The sequence below is a fragment of the Fukomys damarensis genome, unplaced genomic scaffold, assembly GCF_012274545.1.
Source record: "Fukomys damarensis isolate Sample0158 unplaced genomic scaffold, DMR_v1.0_HiC HiC_scaffold_4, whole genome shotgun sequence".
NCBI lineage: Eukaryota > Metazoa > Chordata > Mammalia > Rodentia > Bathyergidae > Fukomys > Fukomys damarensis.
In genome coordinates, this window is record NW_022900916.1 from 32,630,354 (window position 1) to 32,653,031 (window position 22,678).

General features: G+C 38.8%; 1 protein-coding gene and 1 long non-coding RNA gene across 9 annotated transcripts in view; one reads left to right on the plus strand and one right to left on the minus strand.

The window, feature by feature from the left end:
• Positions 1-22,678, minus strand: part of Pde1c (phosphodiesterase 1C) — a 576,741-nt gene that overhangs the window by 105,583 nt on the left and 448,480 nt on the right. For all 7 annotated transcript variants that reach the window (XM_010628348.2, XM_033757619.1, XM_010628349.2 and 4 more), the window contains 4 exons: positions 11,701-11,814; positions 5,960-6,142; positions 4,996-5,062; positions 1,549-1,665 (listed from right to left, as the gene is read on the minus strand). In XM_010628348.2, coding sequence (XP_010626650.1) covers positions 1,549-1,665; positions 4,996-5,062; positions 5,960-6,142; positions 11,701-11,814 — 481 coding nt within the window. The remainder of the gene's footprint in view (positions 1-1,548; positions 1,666-4,995; positions 5,063-5,959; positions 6,143-11,700; positions 11,815-22,678) is intronic.
• Positions 20,971-22,678, plus strand: part of LOC104865019 — a 51,798-nt gene continuing 50,090 nt past the window's right edge. For both annotated transcript variants that reach the window (XR_781046.1, XR_781047.1), the window contains exon 1: positions 20,971-20,999. This is a non-coding gene — a long non-coding RNA (uncharacterized LOC104865019). The remainder of the gene's footprint in view (positions 21,000-22,678) is intronic.

Below are 22,678 nucleotides of genomic sequence, written 5' to 3' on the forward strand. Positions count from 1 at the left end.
AACAAATCTGAGATTCCATAATCTAGTCTTCCTTCATGCATTCTTCCATGTTCACCATTTGTCAGTTTTTAAAAATTTAAGTAGGCTCTTAAGAGATTAACTCATTATCAATTTTAAAAAAATGAACATACACCTCATAATCTCAGCACTCTGGGAGGCTGAGGCAGGAAGATTTCACTTTTGAGCCTAGCATGGGTAACTAATGTAAGGAGACCCTGTCTCAAAATAAGAAGTATAAAAAACGATAAGGATGTAGTTTAATGCAAAGGCGCTAGGTTCAATCCTCAGCACTTAAGAAACAAAACGAAACAAAAACCCATAAAATAAAACAAAGAGGGACCCGAGGCTGTTGAGTTGTCCTTTGGAAATAAGTGAGCCAGTGCAAAGCTAAGCAAAAGTGAGTGTGTGTGTGTGTGTGTGTGTCTGTGCATGGCACCTTTTCCTCCCTACCGAGAGGGACTCCAGCACCCTCCAGATTTTCATGTAGGTTTCTGACACAAAACAGTTGAGGCACCTAAGGGCCACTGCTATAAAGTATTTACGGATGTAAAAGAAACACATCCTCCAATATGGAGTTCTTAAAATAATGACAAAGAACCACACTATAGAGAGAAACTAACGTGTTGCACAGAAAATGACTGTATTTTCCAGAGGCTCATCCATCTGACGCAGAGAGCCTGATCGGTGAGATGCTGCCCCATAAATGCACACGTTTCCTTGAGGATCTGGTCTGACCTTGGGTGCCCAGGGTATGCGACAGCTGAGCAACAGAGACACTTCATGCTGTGTATTTAAAGTGAAGAATTAATTTAAAGCACGAGTGGCTGGGAAATATCAGTGGTCTGTCACTGATGATAAGTGGAAGTATTTGTCTGAAAGAGCCAAAGGCTGGAAAAGAAGTTTACAGAGGCACAGAGGCTCAGTCTGTCTCCATTACCATCTCTCTGACAGCAGTGGTTGATAGTACATGTTGTGGTGCTGAACCGAGGTCTGTGGGCAGTGCCCACAGGGAAGCACAGTCACTGTAGGCTTTGGGCTGTAATTCCAGGAAAGACTGAGATCCAAAAGGGCTTCTCACCAGTCTCCTTGCCAATGAGATGCCCCAGTCATGGTGTGACTGAAAGCACCAAGGAAGGATGCACAGCAGTGACAGACACATAAAGACGCTTCCTGAGTTACCCAGAGCAGTTTTCTGTCTATGTAAAAGGACTGATCGGCGGCCTTTGCACTAGAATTCTCAAACCAGGTGTGGCAGTGCATACTGGTAATCCCTGCACTCAGGGGAGATGAGGTAGGAGGGCTTCAAGCTTGAACCCAGTCTGAGCAACTGAGCAAGACACTGTGTTAAAATGAACAAAAAAGGTCTGGGAATGTAGCTCAGTGTGAAGATCCCGGACTCAATCTCTAGTTGCACAAAATAAATGGATAGATAGATAGATAGATAGATAGATAGATAGATAGATTGATTCTAGTGGCCTTATCCCCCAAATCATTTAAAGATAGACAAGTTGTATATTGTTTACTTATCTTTTTTAATGAGGTACTGACCTTAAAACGGCTGATCAGATCATAGCGTGTGAGTAATTCATAGAAAATGAATTTCAGTGCATGATCCCCACTGGCCTCATTGAGGGAAAACACATCGAAGGACCAATTGTCCACATCCTACAGGACAGGAAAGGAAGAAGGAATGTATTAGTTTACAGTCACACAGCTACCCATCATCTCACTTTTCATGGGCCTACAGCCCTCACCCGGGATTTCACAGCACAAGACTGCAACACACTCTCCATCCTCAAATGTTTTTTTTCCTATCTTACAGTCCCATACAACATTTACAGTTAAAAAAATAAACTTATCATAGCTAGTTGGTAAATGATTTCTATGTTACACATGACTATAGATCCTTTTTAGCAAGTGTCAATAATCCCATGAAAGGCTGCAGATGTCATGCTGACCGATGACAATGTAACCTCAAGGAACCTGCGCTGCAACCCAGGCCTCATTTAGGAGATTCCCAGCTAGGCCTAGAAAATAGGCAGCAAAGCCATTTAAGATCTACTGGAGACCTGAAGCTTTACCTTGGTTACTATAACTGGCACTGCAATGTGTCACAGCCATTGTCTGATCCTTGTTCTGAAGAAAAAGCCACTGACAACTAAATGACAACTTTGTCATGTCTGATAACATTTAACCTTACTCTCCAGAATGTGGAAAAGAGAAGAAAAGAAAGAAAAGAAAAGCTGTGCCAAGCCCTCTACCACTGGAAATAAAGAGATCATCATATAAACAGCTGAACTCTATTCTAGATATTAGTACTCAGAGAAAGGAAAGGATGAGTGAATTCAGTGAGGAGAATATTCATTCCCTTTGGACACCTATTTTATGGAAATCTTAACCATGGTTCTCAAATTTCAATGTTCTTCCAAACCACACAGGAGCCTCACTAAACAACATTCTCTAGAGGTGTGGGAGGGGTGCAGACACAAGACTATGAGGAATCCTGGATCTGGAATCTGCATTTTTAACAAGCACCCATGTAGCTGCCTTGAACCATGTTTCTTCTTTACCCAGTTTGTTCAAAGATCATTTTCAAGAAGAAACTGTATGAGCCTCTGTTAGTACAACCTGAGGGGAGCCGAATCGCCACCTTTCCTCTCACTTTAAGTCTGGAGCTTGTCCAAGGAGTCGCTTCCTAAGTCATAGGGTAAATGCCCTTCTTAAGAAGAGCATGCTTCTGCATTTCCAGTAACCACACCCCAGAAGATCAGAGATAAAATACCTCAAATTAGAAGCCAATATGTATTGAGTGGGAAAAATAAAAAGAATAAATTCAACTTAATTCAAATTTGGAGCTGACTGGTGCTTAATTATTCTCTAACTTTAAAATCATTTTATGCCATTTGCTTACATTAACTGCAAAAATTAACGTGACAGTGGAATAATGCTTATTTTAGTGAATTATAGCCACTCAGTTTGGGGGGAAGTTTTCTGTAATAGAAAAAAAAAGTGATTGCATATAAACCCCTGGCAGTAAAGTGGAAATAACCTTTTTTTCTTCCCCCCAACAGGCACTATACAAAAAAAGAAAAAAGGGAACTTATCACTGTATCTCTCCAACTCACCTCCAAACCACGGCAAAAAAACCAGGAGTTTGGGGAATTGGAAAAATATAACAAAGCAAGAAGCCTTTGAAGTTCCCCAGTTGACAGGGGACAGGACCAAGAGAAACAGCAGCTTTCACCTTTCTACATACATCAGGAATACATGTGGAGAAGGGCAACCAGTTAGTTCTTATTCCTGGTCTGAAGAGTTTAAGTGCCTTGCCTCTGAGAAAGACCTGTATGTATCTAAGAGTTTCTTATCCTTAGGTGTACAATAACAGTTCATGCACATCACAGGTTGTTCCAAGTTTCTGGTCACCCTGTCTCCCCTCACCAGTTATTCTGCATAGAAAAGAGGCTTCAATTTGGAAACAACATTCTCATAAATGTCTCAGTGTCCTTATACCCACCAGTGTTTGTGTTCACGAGAAAGGAAGAAATTACAAATTGAAATATTCTTGTAATGTTCTTAAGGCTTTCACTGAACATTTCAGGTTTAATTATGAAAATCAGTGCAATTTCAGAGTGAGTGTTATTAAACAACAGCTCTCATGAAGTGATACAACTGATTAAATGAAAATATTGTTAGATTTATGTTTTCAACAGTAGAGGGGGGTTAGGATGGGCTCAGAGAAAACATGTGGCCACTGCTGTACCCTTCCTATTCTTATAGGAGTTAAGAAGAGACAGGAAATATATATAGAGAAAAATGGCAAAAGCGGATACATCACACACAAACACACACACATATGTATAGCAAATTCACTTACTGAATGTCTCTGAGATAAGAGGAAGAACTATAAATATATAATTAAGATAGGTTTTTTCTCAACATTAAATTAACTGAGGCACTTTCATCACCAATTCCTTGAATAGCTAATTTCTTTTCTGAAAATATCATCAGGTCATAGTTTTACAGGTTTCAGAGAAAGATAATGGCTTTAGCAGAAGTCAGAATTCTATAATGCTCCTGAAAAAAAATGGGTCAACTCCATGGGAGAAAGATGAAATGTCAACGAACCCAATAACCCTGGGCCCCAGGACAGCTCCACCTTGGAATCCAGAGTAAAGCATGTACAAAATATGTGTATCAGTCTCAGACAAGTGGATATGAATTAACTACTGCCTAGAGAAATACTTTTGCTTTAGGGCTCTTAGAACTATTCTATATAATTTTAAGAGTTGGCTACTTGGGAATAACTCTACAGGAGTCAGGTCATTTAAATGCAATCATTTGTAGGACTTCCTCTGAAATGATTAACTCACTGTGAGTCTTCAGAAAACACATATGGAGGGGAGAATATATAGATATATGGAAGGGACAAGGTTTAGGGAACACACATTTATCAACAAAATGTTACTGAGAACTCACTGTGTGTTGGAAATTCTGCTATCAAATGTCAGCTCTATTTCTATTCAATTTTTTAAAATGTTATTTAATCTTAGTTTCTTATCCATATAACGAACTTGGCATGAGTAACTAGATAACGATAGAATTATAATCACTACAGATCCTGCTAGTGGTAAATACTTTTGTCATAACATGTTTGATTTCTGATGGTCAAAGTCAGGCAAACTTTATAATGCTAGATCATTGTACACAACCAAACACTAGGGAACAAAAAGAAACAAAATTCATTGAGGTTTTGGTTCTTTGGGGCGGGGGGTGGTACAAAGGATCGAACTCAGGATCTTGCGCTTATGAGGCAGGCTCTGTGACACTGAGCTAAATCCCTGGGCCCAGGAGTTTGATTCTTAGATAAAATAGGGAGGCAAAGAGAGGAATAACTAGAAAAAGAACTGTAAAGGAAGCCTCTTATTTTCTAACAACAAATTTAACTATAAATTCAAGAGGTAACAGGTACATTGTAAAATCTGGTACTGGTATTACCTTCAATGCTTCAATAACAGCTGGTGGGTAGCTCAGTCCAACCATGTTTGATGTCCGTCTATACATTCTGTCAAAGTCAGAAAGATGCAGTGTGATATCGTACAAAAAAGGATTACCAATCCACAGGTTTACACAAAGCATTGACAGATAATGAGAAATCAAGATGTTTGGAGACTCAAGTTATCTAAATCAAGACGTTTGGGGATCCAAGTTACTTAAATTCCTTTTGTGATATTTTCAAAGTCATTTATGTGGTCTCAATGTTAAAATCAAACCAAATTAAAGCAATCTCAAACACACGAACCACTGAGGGAAAAAATTTGAAGTCTGTGTACTCCTGATTGCAGATTATATTTTTAAAAAGGGTTACTTGTTTTGCACCAAACAATTATAGTACAGTGGACCCAGCATACATGAACCTGAATGAAGAACTCTTGTGGGTACCCAATTTAGAACTATCAAAAAGAAGCAGGAAAAATGTCCCAAGGGAACTTTGAACTCACTATGGCATTTCTAAAATGTGCACAATGGGAACTGCAGGAAAATAAAATAAATCTATTTCAAGGATAGAAATTAATTCAATTTCAAAGGGATGACAAAATTGAAGTGCGATGGGGAAGTCAGACCCCTTAAACCAACTGTCCTCCTTGAGTTAGTTCAACATAGCCTTGACCTGTTCTGAAGGTGGACACTCACATATTTTAAAGGATGATGAAACAGTTGATTTTTCTTGTTTAAACTCAAACTAAATCTTCTCTGCTTAGCAAAAAGAATTTGAGCAAAGGAAAAAGCTTGCCCTAATAATTCTACGCAGGTTTAAATAGCTCTGGTTTCATTTTTCCCAGTCAAGGGTGTTTCCATCCAGAATTTTCAGTGCTTTTAAAGATCTTAAAACTAACACATATTTTCCAGTTACTGGAAACGCATTCCTTCTACTGCTTCGGTCATTGAATGGCATCTTTACCTCTCCACAAATATTCCAGCTTGAACTGCGTGGACGATGCTCTTGAACCTGGGCTTTTCTTCACTCCTCCTGAGCATCATGCCCATCTGCCTTGTGAAGGTGGAGGCCAGCCAGTCTCGGACCTCTGAAGGCACAGCGTCGGATTGAATGTCACTGAGCTCATCCTCCGTATCCAGGAGTCTCCTGAGCAGAAGAAACATCACCAGAACACAGAACAAATCTGAAGTGAGAGCCCTTTCTTCACAACACAGCTCTTTCTCTGAACACTGCGTCATTTTAATAAGGCTGGTGAAATCTCAGCCATTTCAGGATAACTCTCTTGACTACAACTGAATGTCACACATTGGATCTGGAATGTCTGCCAAAGTCCTCTTTGTCCTCAGTCATTAGCATTATTGGGAGGTGGCAGAAACTTAACAGGGTAGGGGCTATTAGGTTTCTGGGCTATTGGGGATGTTCCCCTGAAAGATCTATGGGATTTAACTCTGCTTTTTTCTCTCCTTTGTTTCCCTGCCATGCGGTAAGCAGCTTTACTCCATCATATGCTCCCACCATGATGTGCTGCCTTGCCACAGGTTCAAAAGCACCAATGGACTAGCTTCTCAAGAACCGGGAGCCAAAATAAACCTTTCCTCTCAGCTGGGCGTGGTGGCGCACACCTGTAATCCCAGCACTGGGAGGCTGAGGCAGGAGGATCACTGTGAGCTGTGAGTTCAAGACCAGCCTGGGCTACATAGTGAGTTCCAGGTCAGTCTCAAAAAAAAAAAAACAAAAAAAAACAAAAGAATCTTGTTTCTAAATTAAAACAAAACTTTCAAAATAATACAGTGTTTTAGAACAATGATTTAACACATTTGTTTGAGTTATTTATCAAACTTGTCATTGGTCAGACCACTAGAAAAGAACATAAAGAGCTATGTTATAGTAAAGTCTAAAGTTGTATTTTATATTTACATTAAGCACTACTAAAAATAAGAAGCAAAATTACGTGTGTGTGTGTTTCTTTAGATTTATAAATTGGGAAGAAGAGGAGTAAATATAACATTTGGAAAGAATATGCTATATTTTTTAAATTAAGTTTATTGGTACATTTTAGGTATACAATATAATGACATTCATCATTGGGAATTTGCACCTTTACATGATATATCTTGGTTCTTATTTTTTTCCCTATTCCTTTGCCCTCCCTTCTAACCCTCCATCCCTCTCTATTTACAAAGACTTTGCTTTTGCTTTTTCCTTGTCTCCTATGTACTCCTTTCCCTTTCACCTCCAACTATAATTTAGATTTAAAATGTAACCCAAAGATCTCATGTTCAGAGGTAGGGCTGACCACTGGGAGTGTGTTTTCTCATCTTGGTCTCGCCCTGCTGTCCTGGCTTGCTGACGAGTGAACAGTTTTCCTCCGCCATGCCCTTCTACCATGCCATGTTAGCCTTGGAATCAGCCACAGTGGACTAAAATTCTTGAGCCAAAACAAACCTCTCCCTTTTAAAGTTTTAGATATTTGGTATTTTGTCTTGGTGACTGAAAAGTGACTAAGACAGTAATTAGTAACTGGAGTGGGTCACTGTTGTGACTATACCTAAATATATGGCTTAAAAATCTTTGGAACTGGTTTATAGGAGGAGTTTAGAAATGTTTGGAGATATGGGCTAGAGAAGCTATAGAATGTTTGAGCAATGCATGATGTGTGATACCGGTCAGAGTTTAAAATACCAGAATGATAACAGGAATGCAGACAGTAAAGGCTAGGGTCAGGAGGTTTCAGGTGGGAACAAGGACTCCACTGGCAGTTGGACTAGAGGCCAGCTGTGTTACACTCTGGAAAAACAACTGTCAACATATCCTGGGATTCTGTAGGACAGTGAGATTATGGGCAGTTGACTAATTAATCTAGAGGAGGAAATTTCAACGCAGTCTAATGCGGAAGCTGAGGCATCGATACTACTGGCTGCTTTTAGCCAGATGAGGACCAAAAATCAAGGGTGAATAATTTGAAAAATGTTGCTGGTGGCCAGAAAGGAAGTGCCTGTGAGGAGCACTTGGAAGTGAGAACAACTTGGCTGCTGAGAAGTTTAGTATTATAAACAAGCCAAATACCTTGCATCAGAACAATAGAGAAGATGGTTTAAATGTATCTCTGGATTTGGCCAGAGCTCACCCTTCACAGGCTTAATGGTATAAAAGAGGAAGACTTTGCTTTGAAAAGACATACCCAGGGAACCCACCTCACCTAGGGTCACCTAGGAAAGTGTATCCCTAAGCTCAGGTATCCAAGCATTCAGAAGCTGCTGCAGCTATGGTCCAAGGGGAACAGGCCATTGCTCAAGCTGGGAGACTTTCACATCATCCCTGTGGTTAGTGCTGGTTTTTCTTGCATGAAGAATGCGAGAATTATGGGGTCACAGAGGCTTCCACCAAGCCTTCTAAAGATTACTTGAGAAGCCATGCAAAAATGTATGACAGGGTCATAGTGAGCATGAGGCCAAAGATTCACTGGAGATCCCATGACATTGGCGATGAATATAGAGCATCTGCCTAGAAAAGCTGCAGGAAGTGAGTGGAGCCCGCTCAAGAGAGAAGCTGATGTGAAAGGAACTGATTGCCCCATTTCTCTTTCTGTGAATCTGGTTTTTTTTGTACAGAAAAGCTATTGATTTTTGTGTGTTGTCTTTGTATCCAGCTACTTTACTAAATTTGGTTATTAAGTCTAGAAGACTTTTGGTTGAGTTCTTGGGGTCTTTTATATATAGAATCATGTCATCTGCAAATAACAACAATTTGACTTCTTCCTTTCCTATTTTTATTCCTTTTATTTCTTTCTCTTGTCTAATTGCTGTGGTTAATGTTTACAAACCTATATTGAATGGGAGTGGTGATAGTGGACACCCTTTTCTTGTTTCTGATTTTAGCATGAAGGATTTCAGTTTTTGACCATTTAGTATGACATTGGCTGTTGGTTTTTCATAGATGGCTTTTGTCAGATTGAGGTAGAGACCATCTATTCCAATATTTTGTAGGTTTTTTTTTTTTATCATGATTGCATACTGGATTTTGTCGAATGCTTTTTCTGCATCTGTTGAGATGATCATGGGGTTTTTATCCCCAGAAAGAATGGCTGTTATCATGAAATCAACCAATAACAAATGCTGGCAATGCTGTGGGGAAGAGGAACACTGCTCCACTCTTGGTGGGAGTGCAAACTGGTGTAATCACAGTGGAAAGCAGTATGGAGATACCTCAGAGAACTAGTATTGGGGGGCTGAGGATTTAGCTCAGTGGTTCTACCACCTGCTTTGCAAGCTCAAGGTCCCGAGTTCGAACCTCAATACCAAAAAAACCCAAAAAACCCTAGGATTAGAAGTCCCACTTGACCCAGTTATTCCCCTGCTGGCTATCTTCCCTAAAGAATTAAAAGAATCACACCATAGTGATATAGGTGTACCCATGTTCATAGCAGCACAATTTTTAATAGGAGACTGGATGAAGAAACTGGTTTTTTAATAAAATGGAATATTACTCAGCCACAAAAATGAAAAACTAGAGACATTTATAGCTAAATGGATACACACTGAGGCGATACTCTTAAGTGATATAAAGAGGGCACACACATAAATACCAAAAAGTTTCTCTAGTATAAGAAACTGAAAGTGTAAATAAGGACTAAAAGGTGTAATGGATGTCAAATAGGAAGAAAAAGGACAAAAGAGGACAGGGAAACAGGAGGGGTAGGGGAAAGGAAAGAAGGGAATGGAATTAATATGAGAAAATGAAAAACAATGCAAACAGTCTTTGTAGATAAGGAGGAAAGGAGGGGATGAAGGGAGAGCAGGGGAATGGGGAAAAAATAAGAACCAAGGTTCATTAGGTAAAGGTACGAATTTCCAACAATGAATGTCATTATATTGTATACATTAAATGTAACAATAAAATTAGTGTTTTAAAAAAGATGATAAAAAAAGAGAAAAGCCATGTGGGCTGCAACTGGCAATGCCAATTGGCCCTGCTAAGCCCGTTGGAGGTCACATCTCACATAATCTGCCCTAGGTGCTGGGCATGGAACTACAGTATTTAATTTTGCCCAGCTTATTTAAGCCTTGCTTTGGTCTGATTTCTTTCTTTTCCCCCAATCTTCCCTTTTGCAAATGAAATATTTACCTTGTGCCATTATATGATGGAGGTGTTTGATTTTCTTTTTTGATTTTTAGAGAAGCTCACAGCTGTCTAAGAGTTTGCCTTCAGTCTCTCAGAGACTTTAGGCTTGGGATTTTTTTGCAATGCTGGAACTATCAAGAGTTTGGCAACTCTTAAGAGATGGACTAAATGTATTTTATATAGTGAGACAAATATGAGCCTCTTGGGGCTAGGGGCAGAATTCTATGGTTTAGATCTAACATAATCCCCAAAAGTCTCATGTTCAGAGGTGGGTTCAGAAGAGGCACATCACTGGGGCATAACCTGGAAGGATATATCTCCTTTCCCAGCTCATCCCCTCTTTCCCAGCTCTTTCTGGCTGCCATGATGTGAGCAACTTTGTTCTGTGTGGCCTTTCTACCATGCATTTTCTGCACTGGAACTGGCCTACATTTGACTGAACTCACTGTAATTGAATCAAAAAAACTTTTCTTTCCTTAAATTGTGGGTGTTGATGTTTTTCTATCAGCAGTGAGAACCTGACTAATACAAACTGTGATATCAGATTTCATTAAATTAGAAACAAATCATATCACTACAAAAATAAATCATATCATCCTTATTACAGTGAAATACTTTGTGATTGAAATCTGGCAAAGAAAATAAAACATCACAAATATTGACAGAAGGGGCCAGGGATGTAGCTCAGCAGCACAAAGTCCTGAGTTCAATCCCCAGTACCAGAAAAAAAAAATGATAGAGGAGCCTTTTTTAATTAGAAAAATAGCTTTCATATTCAACATTTCAACATTTTTCAAAAGAAAAAGCAATTTTGTTACTTTCAAATACATTCTTAGTACAGGAAACTACTTCAATCCTTTCAGATAATTCAAATGGCTAAGAAAATAAATAATATATACATAAGTAATGAGGGAATATTGGGGATTGAAGAGAAGAAATGTTTCTGGAACACTTCTGGAGCCTCAAGTTACAGGAATTGTCAATTAAGACAAACAAATTTTTAGACTGACATTATAACAATATGCAATAATTACAATGCAACCCTCTATATAAGAAAATCTTACTAAAATTGTAGGATTATTTCTTCTTTTATATTACCTTAGTTCATGGTCCCAACAGTCATGTGAGATAAATTTTATTAGCTTTTTTCTTAATGGGTGAAGATGTATACAGAGGATGTGACTTGTCCAAATCTATCCCATGAGTTTATGGAAACCAATATTTCAACCCACTAATTTGATGAGTACCTCCTACCTGCCTTGGGGGACAGTTTCAAAAGCTATTTTAAATATCTCACATTTTTCTTATGTAAGAGACCCAAATTATAAATAAAGAGCAAAGTGAAACATAGCTAATAGGAAGTAGACAGATCTTTCTCAAGCAGGAAGGGGACCAAGGATGGGAAAAGGGTTGAGTGGGAAGGGAAAGAGGTTGAAAGAAGAAACTAAGATGTGTTATGAACATACCAACTCCACCCAACGAATGTAAATCTTATGTACTACAAACATGTACTAATAAAACTAAGCTATTTAACAGAAAATTTAGCATCATTTACTTATCGCTCTGGTCATTTTTTAGCTTACCTGGTTTCATCAATGTATACAGATTCAAGCACTGTGGCTGCATATTCCAGATTCTTCTTGAGATCTACTGCTGAAGCCTCCCCTCTTTCTAACTGTTTGACCAAAGACCGTAACCTAGGGGGAAAAAGGACATAATTTCATTAAAACCGAAGAAATAAAGAACAATTCTACAAGTAGAGGACACCTACTTTATACTCATCAGATATTATTTGTTCCAATACATCTGAAAGGAAAATAACCATGGGCCAAATGAATAAGCTATAAAATAAATAATACATTTTCCCCATTGTTAGGCAAAAGACAAAAAATTTTCTCAGCAGCCAGGCCTGGTAATTCCCAACACTTTCTAGCCCTCTTTTATCTTTGAGCTCCTACACTATCAATTATTTTGCTTTTCCTTAGAATTTTATCTTTGTGGTTTTAACTAGATATACTGAAATATGGCCAGCAGCACTTTTACCAAACACCTCTTGAAATTTTACTCTGTTCTGGCACTTGGTTCAGCACTGGCTTTAGAAAACAGCAGAACACAGTCCAGGGATGTTTGCAGACATGAGAAGATTTAAACCACCACCAAAGAAATAGATAAATGTAAACCATTTTACTGCATAGGAAGAATCCCTGTGAAAGTGGAAACATACTCAATTTTTTTAAAAATGAGGATGAATGATAAGCAGAGGCATTGTAGATAGTCCAAGAGAAATAATAAAACATGTTCTCTTTTTATATGAACATTATGTGCACAGAGGACTCAGCATATATGAGGGCAATAAAATGCCTGCAGATGATCAAAGTGCAGTAACTAGGAACAATGTAAATACCACAGAAATCTGGACTATTCTTCAGGCCATTTGATACCCAGCAAAGATGAATACAGACTCTGAAAATAAACTTGAGCTTGAATTCTACTTTACAACATATTTAACTTCTCTGAGTGCGATCTGTAAAACGGAGAGCCAACTGCAAAATTTCCCAGTTGATATAAAGATAAAATGAAATTAATATAAAATACATTACTTCCTGTTTTAATTATTGTCACTGTTGTTATTCACTGACCTTGATCATCACAGGTAACCAAATGAAGGTAATTTTCACTGGATATTTAAGTCATTTGATGTGAAACCAGGCTCCAGTTCCCATTGGTTTATGTAATTTGTTTTCATCTTCCAAAATATCCTCAGATTTGATTCACATGACAGACTAGGTTGACTTTTGAAAAAGCATAAACTACTCATCTCCCAAAGTTCATTGGAATGACCAAAAATAAAGAATGAGAAAAATTCTGGATCAACCTTAGCTGCACCAGCTCCCAGAGTTAGCAGGGAAGGGCCTGACAGTAATACACAATGGACAGCCCATTTGCTAAAGAATGGGGAGATGGCAGGAGCAAGTCCCAACTGCTATTCCAAATAAGGACTGGACATCATTTAGCAAACACATTCCTAGCTAAGTCTGCCTCCAATTCTGATTCTCACCTCAAGAGGCCCAGCTACCCCTAGGCTGTCTGGCCTCTGAACAGGCAAAGTAAAAGGAGAACAACTGAAATTTTTCAAAAATGTCTTTCTTCTGTTGGAGCTGAAAGATTCTACCATGAATTTAACATGAATCTCTGAAAGGAGCCATCTCCATTCAGCAAATCTTAGAGCAAACAGCAAAATAGAAAAAAAATTAGAAAGAATATGACTAATAGAAGTGAGAACAAGAGTTTCTTATCTACCTATAACAGGGTTTCCACAGGAAATAAACAGACAGAAGTGGCTTTAATTAAAGTTTCCTAGACTAAAATGAGACCCAAATAAAAAGGTGAAAAGGGACCGAAAACAAGCAGAAAAAAAGAAAGAAAGAAAGAAAAGAAAAGAAAAGAAAAGAAAAGAAAAGAAAAGAAAAAAAGAAAGAAAGAAAACACCTAACATACAGTTTTAAGTTTTTATTCCAAAAAATAATTTTTAAAAACTGGAAAAGCTTTGAGGAAATAAAACATATCAGTTTCAAAGTAACAAAAATTTAAACTGGCCATAGACTTCTGCCATGTCGAACACCAGAAAGCAATTTAACCAGGTTTTGAGAATAATATGGTATAACTGAAAATATGTATGCCTATATCCACTGGAGTTGTCATGTATGTGTGACACCAACAAAGATATTTTCAGGTGTGGATAAGTGCAAAATGCTATCTTTCAAATGCTTTCCACAAAATAGAAACAAACTTTAAGGCATCCTCTAGGACAGTAATCTGCTAAGATGGTACATTCAAGACTATCCAGTTAAACGGACTATGGATTCAAGGCCTATCTTTAACTAAGCCAATCTTTAATCTTTGAAAGTATAAGAAAGTAGTTTCAAGGGCCAGGGATTTAGCTCAGCGGTTCGGTGGCCTGCCTCACAAGCACAAGGACCTGAGTTCGATCCCAGGTACCACACAAACACACAAAAAAAGGTAGTTTCAAAAATTTCCTGAAAGAAGTGGCCAATAAAATATAATTCTATACATTAATGCAATTTTGAAAATTAAAAAAAGTACCCATAACAAACATGCTGTTTTGTAACCTGTTTCTTTTGACAGAGTGTACCTTTTCACTTCAATAAAATCATGTCAACATTATGATCTCTTAAGGATATGATTAATAACTCCCCCATGCTAATAATACAATGACAACTAAACATGAAAATAAATTGACACTTCTTTTCCTAAAATATGGTCCTATTCTTATGAACTAAAATCTAATATTAAAAACCAATTAAAATGATCAAAAACATTATATAGATTATGGGTTTCTATCAATTATTTAAAATAACTGCCACTCTCAGCGCTGTGGTCTCTACCTAGATGTCCCCTCAAAGCTTTACACACTCATAGGCAGGGCTCTGGGAAGATGATTAGATCATGAGGGTTTACATCTGGCTTGCGATTAGATTGTGAGGTCTGGTTAGAAGAGATGGGCCATAGGGTGTGTAGTTTGGAAGGATTTATCTCCCTCCCCAGTTCCTCCCTTTCTCACTGATTCCTGGAGCCAGCTGTTCTGGGAGTGTAAGTCTGAACCAAAATAAACCTCTTCTCTTTTCGTGAATGTCAAGTATTTTGTCCCAGTGATGAAGAAAGGGAGGGACTAAGACACAGTAGTGAGGGAATCAAGTTGTAAGAACCTCATGATATCCTGTGATTAGGAAACTTGTCCCCCAGGCCAGAGACAGAGTAGAAGTCTCAGAGAAAGTACCACTTTGGAAACCCACTCAGTAGCTGAGATAAGCAGCCCTAAAAATCAGCTCCACCAGAACCCTAGTCTTGTGCCATGGTTAGCAGGAAATCAGCAGTACAAATGACTTCTTGATGTAGATCACCAGTGGTACCATTGGCAGTTTTATTTATTTATCAGGATGGTCTGACCCACCATAAAACTGTAAACCAAAACAAGGCTCACCAAGGAGTTTCAACTGACCAAATACTTTCAAAATGAAGTATCTTATGGATGCACAAGTGACCAAATACTTTCAAAATGAAGTATCTTATGGATGCACAAGAGGTACCATAATTTTGCATCTATCTCACTTTCTAGCTTCTGAGATGAGCAGAAGACTTTATTAACATCCTGGCAGGCAGAGGAGGGAATCTGGGGCAAACCACTTTCTGTTTGGGGGATCCACCAGTTGACATTTACCTCTGTTGACTCAAGAATGACTACACAGAAAAAAAAATTAGGAAAAGATTCAACAATGAAGACAGAAAACACAGCACTCAAAATGTAGAGAAAGACTCATTTTTGAAACAAAGAAAATTCACCAATGGAAAAAGAAATGAATTTTACGAAGCAGCTACTATGGGTTCAATAAAATTTGGGAAAACATAGATCTGTAGAACCTGGAATGGATGTGATAAAGTAAACATATCGAGAGGGAAGAAGTAATTAAAAAAAAACTTGACAATAGAAAAATAAGAAATTTTTAAAAAACGTGGTAACCAACTCTAAATATCCAGTTTCTGTTAGCTACAACACCCATGTCAAATATAAGGTAGAGCTATCAACTTCGCTTCACAGAGCTGCTGCTCTAACTCTGGAAGTTCTTGATGGCCCTTCTCTTCAAAGGTATTGAACTTTAGCACACTGCATAGGTACCCGCTTCCCCTGTAGATCCTCTTTCCCATCTACAGCGCTCTGCCCTGCCTTCCCCCGCCTACCACTCCTCTTGGTGAAGCTGCTGTTTCTTAGGCAGAAGATCCCATTGTGGAACAGTCATGATATGTATAGACTGGTGGGGGCCACTCTGTGGGACCCTCAGTCATGAGGCTGACACTGACTTGCTTAAGGAATAAGGAAGTTTTTGTGGAAGTCTGCAGGCTTCCTGGCTACATGGGATGTAGCCACCCCCGCCATCCTGAGGCAAGATAACATCTGGGGAAGACAGCACAAAGAAAGCAAGTACCCAGATAAGCAGAAGGATCTTAGCTTGTTTCTTTTGTGATGTTAAATCTGTCCTGGGTTCTACTACTTCATTCCAGGAAAAGTACACTAGCTCTCCCCCTGTGCTTCTCACTGGCTAATGAAAGTGGGCCAAGCTGAAGAGGTCTTTATCTGGTGCCCAATCTGAAGCACTGATCTGCCTGTCCCTCTGTACCTACAAATTTGTCTTTGTCTTTATCCCTCACCATACCCCTCTGAGCAGGCAATGGAGGATCTAATTGGCACTGGGTAGTCTCCAATTAGCTTTTTTCAGAAATGAACAATTTATTACTCACCAATGTCAAAAGTTCCTAAAATCACTGGGAACATAAGGACCCTTCCTCATCTTCCATCATAGTGTAGGTTTTTCCTACATCTCAATCCATCTTTAAACAAAACTGGATTGCCTGAAAGGTAGTCAGGATCTTTCATACCCTTATCATAAAGTATTTTTGTTAATCTGGAGAAGACAAGCTGTAACAGGAAGGTGCACTGCCTTCCTGTTTTCCTAGTGAAGTGTGTTTGGATGTTTCTCCATGTGAATTCCTTCCACCTACAAGGCCAAGGGTCAGGATCCACTGTAAGTGGTAGCCTGCATACCGAAAATGATGGCTATCTAATTTGTAAATACTACTCAAGAGGATTTTTGGTATGGGCACCCCAATGGAGTTCATTTCAGGAGCATTTAAAATAAAATCACAAAGAAGAGGGGCAAAAGAGAGAAGGGACGGATGGAAAGGAAGAGGGAAGGAAGACAATATAGAGCAGTAAAAATAATTTAAATAAAGATTCCCTTCTGAGTGAAGTTTCCAGCATAGTTTCCATCCATTTCTGTCCAAGTAGCTGCCAGAGAATAGGAGCACAGGAGGAAATGTTGTATCACTTCAGTTATCTTTGCCCTCAAGCCCAGAGCAAGCCCTATATGTGGGCTTCTCCTGCACCCATGGCAGTCTGAATAAAGAAGAATAAATAAAGGTGCTGAAAGAGGGAAAACAAGCAAGGAGAGGCCTGAATGCTGTTCTTTGGAATTCAAAAGACAGTTGGAGTAGAAGAGGGGAGAAAGTCTTTTTCATCCACAAAGATAATTCCTACGAGTAATGGTGGACTTCATCCAGAAGGAACCTACTGGCTTACCTTCATAACTTAGAAAACTGTCCCACGTAGGACTAAGCATTATGCCTTATCTAAGTGAGGGCCCAGAAAACCTTCTAATGCAATGCTCTGAGAGCAGGTGCATTTGTTGAGTTTTAGCCACTGCTAGAATGAAATCATCAGAAGAGCAAAAGCAAAAATAAATAGGAATAAAAAGCTACAGAGACACATTTCTTACATCTGCTTGTTCTGCATAAGAGGATCCTCCTGAGGATGAATAAGCAACTCCTAAAATACCTGTAGGGCCAAGATGGCTGTGGTCTCAGACTGGCTTTGTTCAGTCTGAAAGAATGTGAGAGAGAACTGGATCATTTACAGAACTTCCTCTATATGTCCCAGTGAATCTGGAGTCCTAAAAGCTCATCTGAATAAAAAAGACTCCATTGCATTTATCACATCAGTGAAGTATGTGCAAGGCACAAGTGTCTCTGTGTACCTGTCACACCCCATCTCCTCCACATCACTCCTCCCCCACCACTTACCCAATGGAGTCTCTACAAGTGACAGCAGAGATGGGACAGAGCTAAGAAAGCAAAGGGGGGAGTCAGGCCTCCCAAAAGAAGTGATGTCAGGGCTGTCCTGGAGACCAAGGAGGGGTCAGCCAGGCTCACATGGTAGGATGGGGACAGGGTGGGAACTGAGACAGCAGCCTGAAAACAGCCCTGCTTGGAGAAGTCCTAGGGCTTCTGGAACTCAGAAGATAAAACTTACAAAGGCAGGAACCACCTCACAGTGGGCTTAGTGTGCCAAGCTACAGAAATCTAATTTTCTCCTAGAGATTACAGCGAGTCAAGGGAGAGTTTTTACAAGGGATGGGGAAGAAGCAGCTTGATAAAACTTGTAGTTTTTGTACCCGGGATTGAACTCTGGCCCTTGTGCTTGTGAGGCAGGCGGCGGAACCACTGAGTCAAACCACTGGCCCAGAACTTGTATTTTTGAAAGTTCAAAGTGACAGAAAAAGGAATGTGGTGGTCGGTGAGCGGCAAATTGTGTAGTTGGCCCCACCCCATGTATCTCAGGGTCCATAAATTCAGATTCAACCAATCTGAAATAAAAAATATTCGAGAGAAAAATATTACAACTGCATTTCATAGATTCTTTTCTGATCATTCCCGAAACAATACAGTATAACAACTATGAATATTACATTGTGGTAGGTCTACAAGTCAGTTAAAGACGTAAAGTTATATGCAAATAATGCACAACTGTATTGAAGGAATTTAAATATCAATAGGTTTTTGGTATCTGTGAAGGTCCTGGTACCAATGCCCCACAGATAACAAACCCAACAACAGAAATAATCAACAAAGCTAAAAACTAGGCTTTGGAAGGCTTAATAAAATTGGTGGCTCAAGCAAGACTGGTCAAGAAAAAAATAGAAATAACTAGGCATGGTAATGCAGTCTAGGAGGCTGAGGCAGAAAGATCACAAATTCAAGCCTACTTTTCATAATTTAGCAACTTGCAGAGGCCTTGTCTCAAAATTTAGAAAGAAAGAATGAACAAAAGAAAGAGAGAAGGAAGCAGAAAAGGCACAAGTAACCAATATCAAGAATAAAAAAGAATATAATTACAGATCAAGCAGACTTTTTAAAAGGCTATCATGAATACTTTTTTGGAAACATTTAAAATCTAGATGAAGTGAAAAATTCTATAAAAAGTTAATGATGAAAAGACACAATAAAAAGAGAAAATATGAATATTTCCATATCACATAAATTAAGACCATAAATCAACTCTTTCCTACAAAGAGAACTATAGACTTATATCACTTTCCCAGTTAATTTGTCAGAACATTCCAGGAGAAAAAATAATATAAAATCTTTCAGAGAAGAGTGAAAGAGGAAATACTTTCCAACTCATTTTATGTGGCCACCATAGTCTTCATTCCAAAAACCAACAAGGACATTATGCATATATAAAAAGAATTAACAGGCGAATCTCTCTCATTAACAAAGATGCAAAAATCTGAAGTTTTTAACAAATAAAAAGGATTAGCACAGCAAACCAGAACTGAAATGCAAGGTTGGCTTAAAATTCATAATCAAGAGAATAACTGTAATGCATTATCATAACAAGAATAAAAGAGAAAAAACATATGATCATTGTCATAGAGTGAGGAAAAGCATTGAGAAAATAGCAATTTCTAAGTATTATGGCAAAGAAAAAAAAGTGGTATTTCCTAAATTTGATGTCGAGTCTAACAAACAAATAAAAAGAGCCACGACACACCTCATACATGATGCTAAAATATGGAATGTTTCCTGCTGAGACAGCTAATAACACGAGGATTTAGCATGACTTTAAGATTGCACTGTGGTCTTCATCAGTTACATAAGAAAAATAGAAATAAAAAAAGAAAAGGTAAGATTATCACTGCAGATGAAATCATATCGAGATAGGACATCTAAAAGAATGTGCAAGCAAGCTATTATAATGAAGTTTAACAAGACCACTGGATAAACAGAAATAAACAAAAAATGATATTATCTACAAAATATCAAAATAAAAAGTATCTAGGAATAAATTTTACAGAAGATTTAAATTCCTGTGTGGAAAATAGTAAGATATTATTTTATCTTATTTTTTGGTTTTGGTGAGAGGCAGGGTCTCATGATGTACCTTAGGCTGCGATCCTCCTGTTTTAGCCTCTTGAGAGCTGGGAGAACTGGCATGTGCCACCACACCCAGTGGCAAGATATTAGCGAGGTAATTCTAAATAGCCTAAGTAAATGGAAGGGTAGTCCATGTTTATAAGTTGTACATTTTATAAAATAGGGATTTTCCCTGGCTTCACTGTGATCCCAAATAAATTTCTCACACACGGAAATCGCTAGACAAATTCTAAAATTTATTTAAAAATGCAAAGAACCAGAGCCAATATGGTTTAACATAAAAGAACAAAGCTAAAAGATTTGCATCCCCAAATGTCACAAAACATTATCACAAAACATTCAATTCTGAGCACTTATCCCTTTACCAGCTTTCTATTTCAGTTCTCTTCCTCTGAATATCCGCTGGCAAGAAGACAAGCACAGCATTTGCATACGAAAGAAGACAAGGAAATCTGCTACCAAGAGAGAACGAAAAGGAAGAAAGCGAAGATCAGAAAAAGAAATCGAAGGGAAAAGTGGAAAGAGGAAAGGAAGGGGAAGGGAAGAAGAGGGAAACAAAGAAACACGAGAAGAGGAAAAGGAAGAGAAAGGGGGAGGGGAGGGGAAGGGAAGGGAAGGAAAAGAGGAAGAAGCTGGACATGGTTGTGCCTGCCTACGATCCCAGCATTCTAGAAGGCTGAGGCAGGAGGTTCAAGTGTGGCCCAGACTGGATAACGTCTCAAATTAAAGATAAAACAGGAACTGGGGGTGTAGTTGGGCATGAAGACCCTGGATGAAATCCCAGTGCTGAGGGGGGAAAAAAAGGAGAGAAGAAGGGAAGGAGGAAAGAAGGGGTAAAAGAAAAAGAATAAAGAGTCAAATATAAACTGCTTCTGAGTTATCCTTCTCCCCTCTTGGGCTGTCTAGTTAAGAGTGTCACTGTCTCCTCTCTTGGTTACTCTGAATCTTCGGATTCTTGCATGTTTTTGTTTTCATGAAGCTATGTCACAGTGCACACTACCTACTCACTCTTCTAGTTTCTGCTCCACAGGCTCAATCTCCTTTATGATGCATGTCCGTGGGTGTGAGGAGTGAGAGAGTACTCATGTGTGCACAGGTATGCCAGCTCGATGAATGTGAATCCTAGGCAGAAAGTACTTCCTGTTCCAAGAAAAGCTTCATATTTTATAGTATTGTACAGGTAATATGATCTAGGTTCAAAACTTCAATCCACTGAGTTTTTGGGTTTTTTTGGGGGTGGAAACTGGGGGTCAAACTTGGGAGCTTGTGCTTGCAAGGCAGCCCTCTATTGAGTTTTTAATATTGATCTCATACCTTTGGAGTTCTTAAAGGAAACAAACAAACAAAAAATGCAGTGATTTAGAAAGGGAATACCACACAGTCACTATTGGTCTTATAAAGAACTATTTCTTAAAAACTAGTTTATCTTTAAAATGTTTTTTATTTCTGCTTAATTCACACACTTTGTCTTAAAGGACATACATACTGCCTTAAAAAAAAAAACAAGGTGCACAGTTATGCTAGAAAAATCTAGATGGGTAGGCCTTTTTGGGAAAAGGCCTATCAGAATCTGCATTATATCTTTCAAGAACAAGAAAAATAAAAAAAGCAAAGAGTATCATTAGAAACCCATGACAAGCCATGATAGGGAGTAGATGGGGGAAGGAGGTAAAATCCGGCCAGGCTTCCAAGAGGTTAGCTCCAGAAGCCATTTTTTCATTTACAGCTATTCATGTGGAAAGAAACACCATCACTTTTCTCTGGTGTTAAACATGCCACTTCAACAACATCTGTCTCAATAGACCAAAGAAACAAGAAGAACTAAAAACATCTTTGAATGGTGGTGATGAGAAGAGGAAGATGAGAAGAAATGAGAAGAAATATTTTCAGGAAGCCTCAGGCTCCACCCAGGCATTGAGACTTCTCTCCACACACTAGCAAACCCCACCCCTGGGCTCCTTCATTTCCCTGTCCTGAACTCTGGTTCTTATTCCATCTGACTTGCAGTATGTTGGAGGACTATACCAAGATACTTAGGACCCCTCACCCAACAAGATCACAGAATTCTGTTACCCTGGAAATAAAACAGATTCTGTGTGCTGTGGCCACAAGGCTACTGATCTTTTCCCAGCAGCACTTCAGATTTCTCTACAAGATCGAGAGGACTAGGAAAGGCAACAAGCTCCTGAACTCACATCCTGTGACAGACCTCAAGAAGAACTGTGGTCACTGCTGAACAGACAAAGACACAGGGCTTTTTTTTTCCAACACCAGCAGTTGCTTCTCAGTTGCTAAAATACAGCTCATAGGGTACATTAAAAAGTCTGTGTTACAGTTTGCAATAGCTAAAACTTAGAAACAGCACAACTGCCCATCAACTGGAGACTGGATAAAGAAGATGTGGTTTTTCTATAAAATGGAGTACTACTCAGCCATAAAGAACAAGAAACTACAGTTATTTATAGTTAAATGGACACACATTGAGGCCATACTCTTAAGTGAAATAAATAGGACACACGTGTAAATACCGAATAGTTTCTCTGGTGTGAAAAATTAAAGTGTAAGGGGCCGGGGATTTAGCTCAGTGGTTTGGTGGCCTGCCTTCAAGTGCAAGGACCCAAGTTCAATCCCTGCACCAAAAATAAAAATAAAGTGTAAATAAGGTTCAAATTGTATAAATGATAACATGAAATAGGAAGAAAAGGGCTAAAGGAGTAGGGGAAGTGGGAAGGGTAGGGGAAAGGAAAAAATATGAGAAAAGGAAAAAATAGAAAC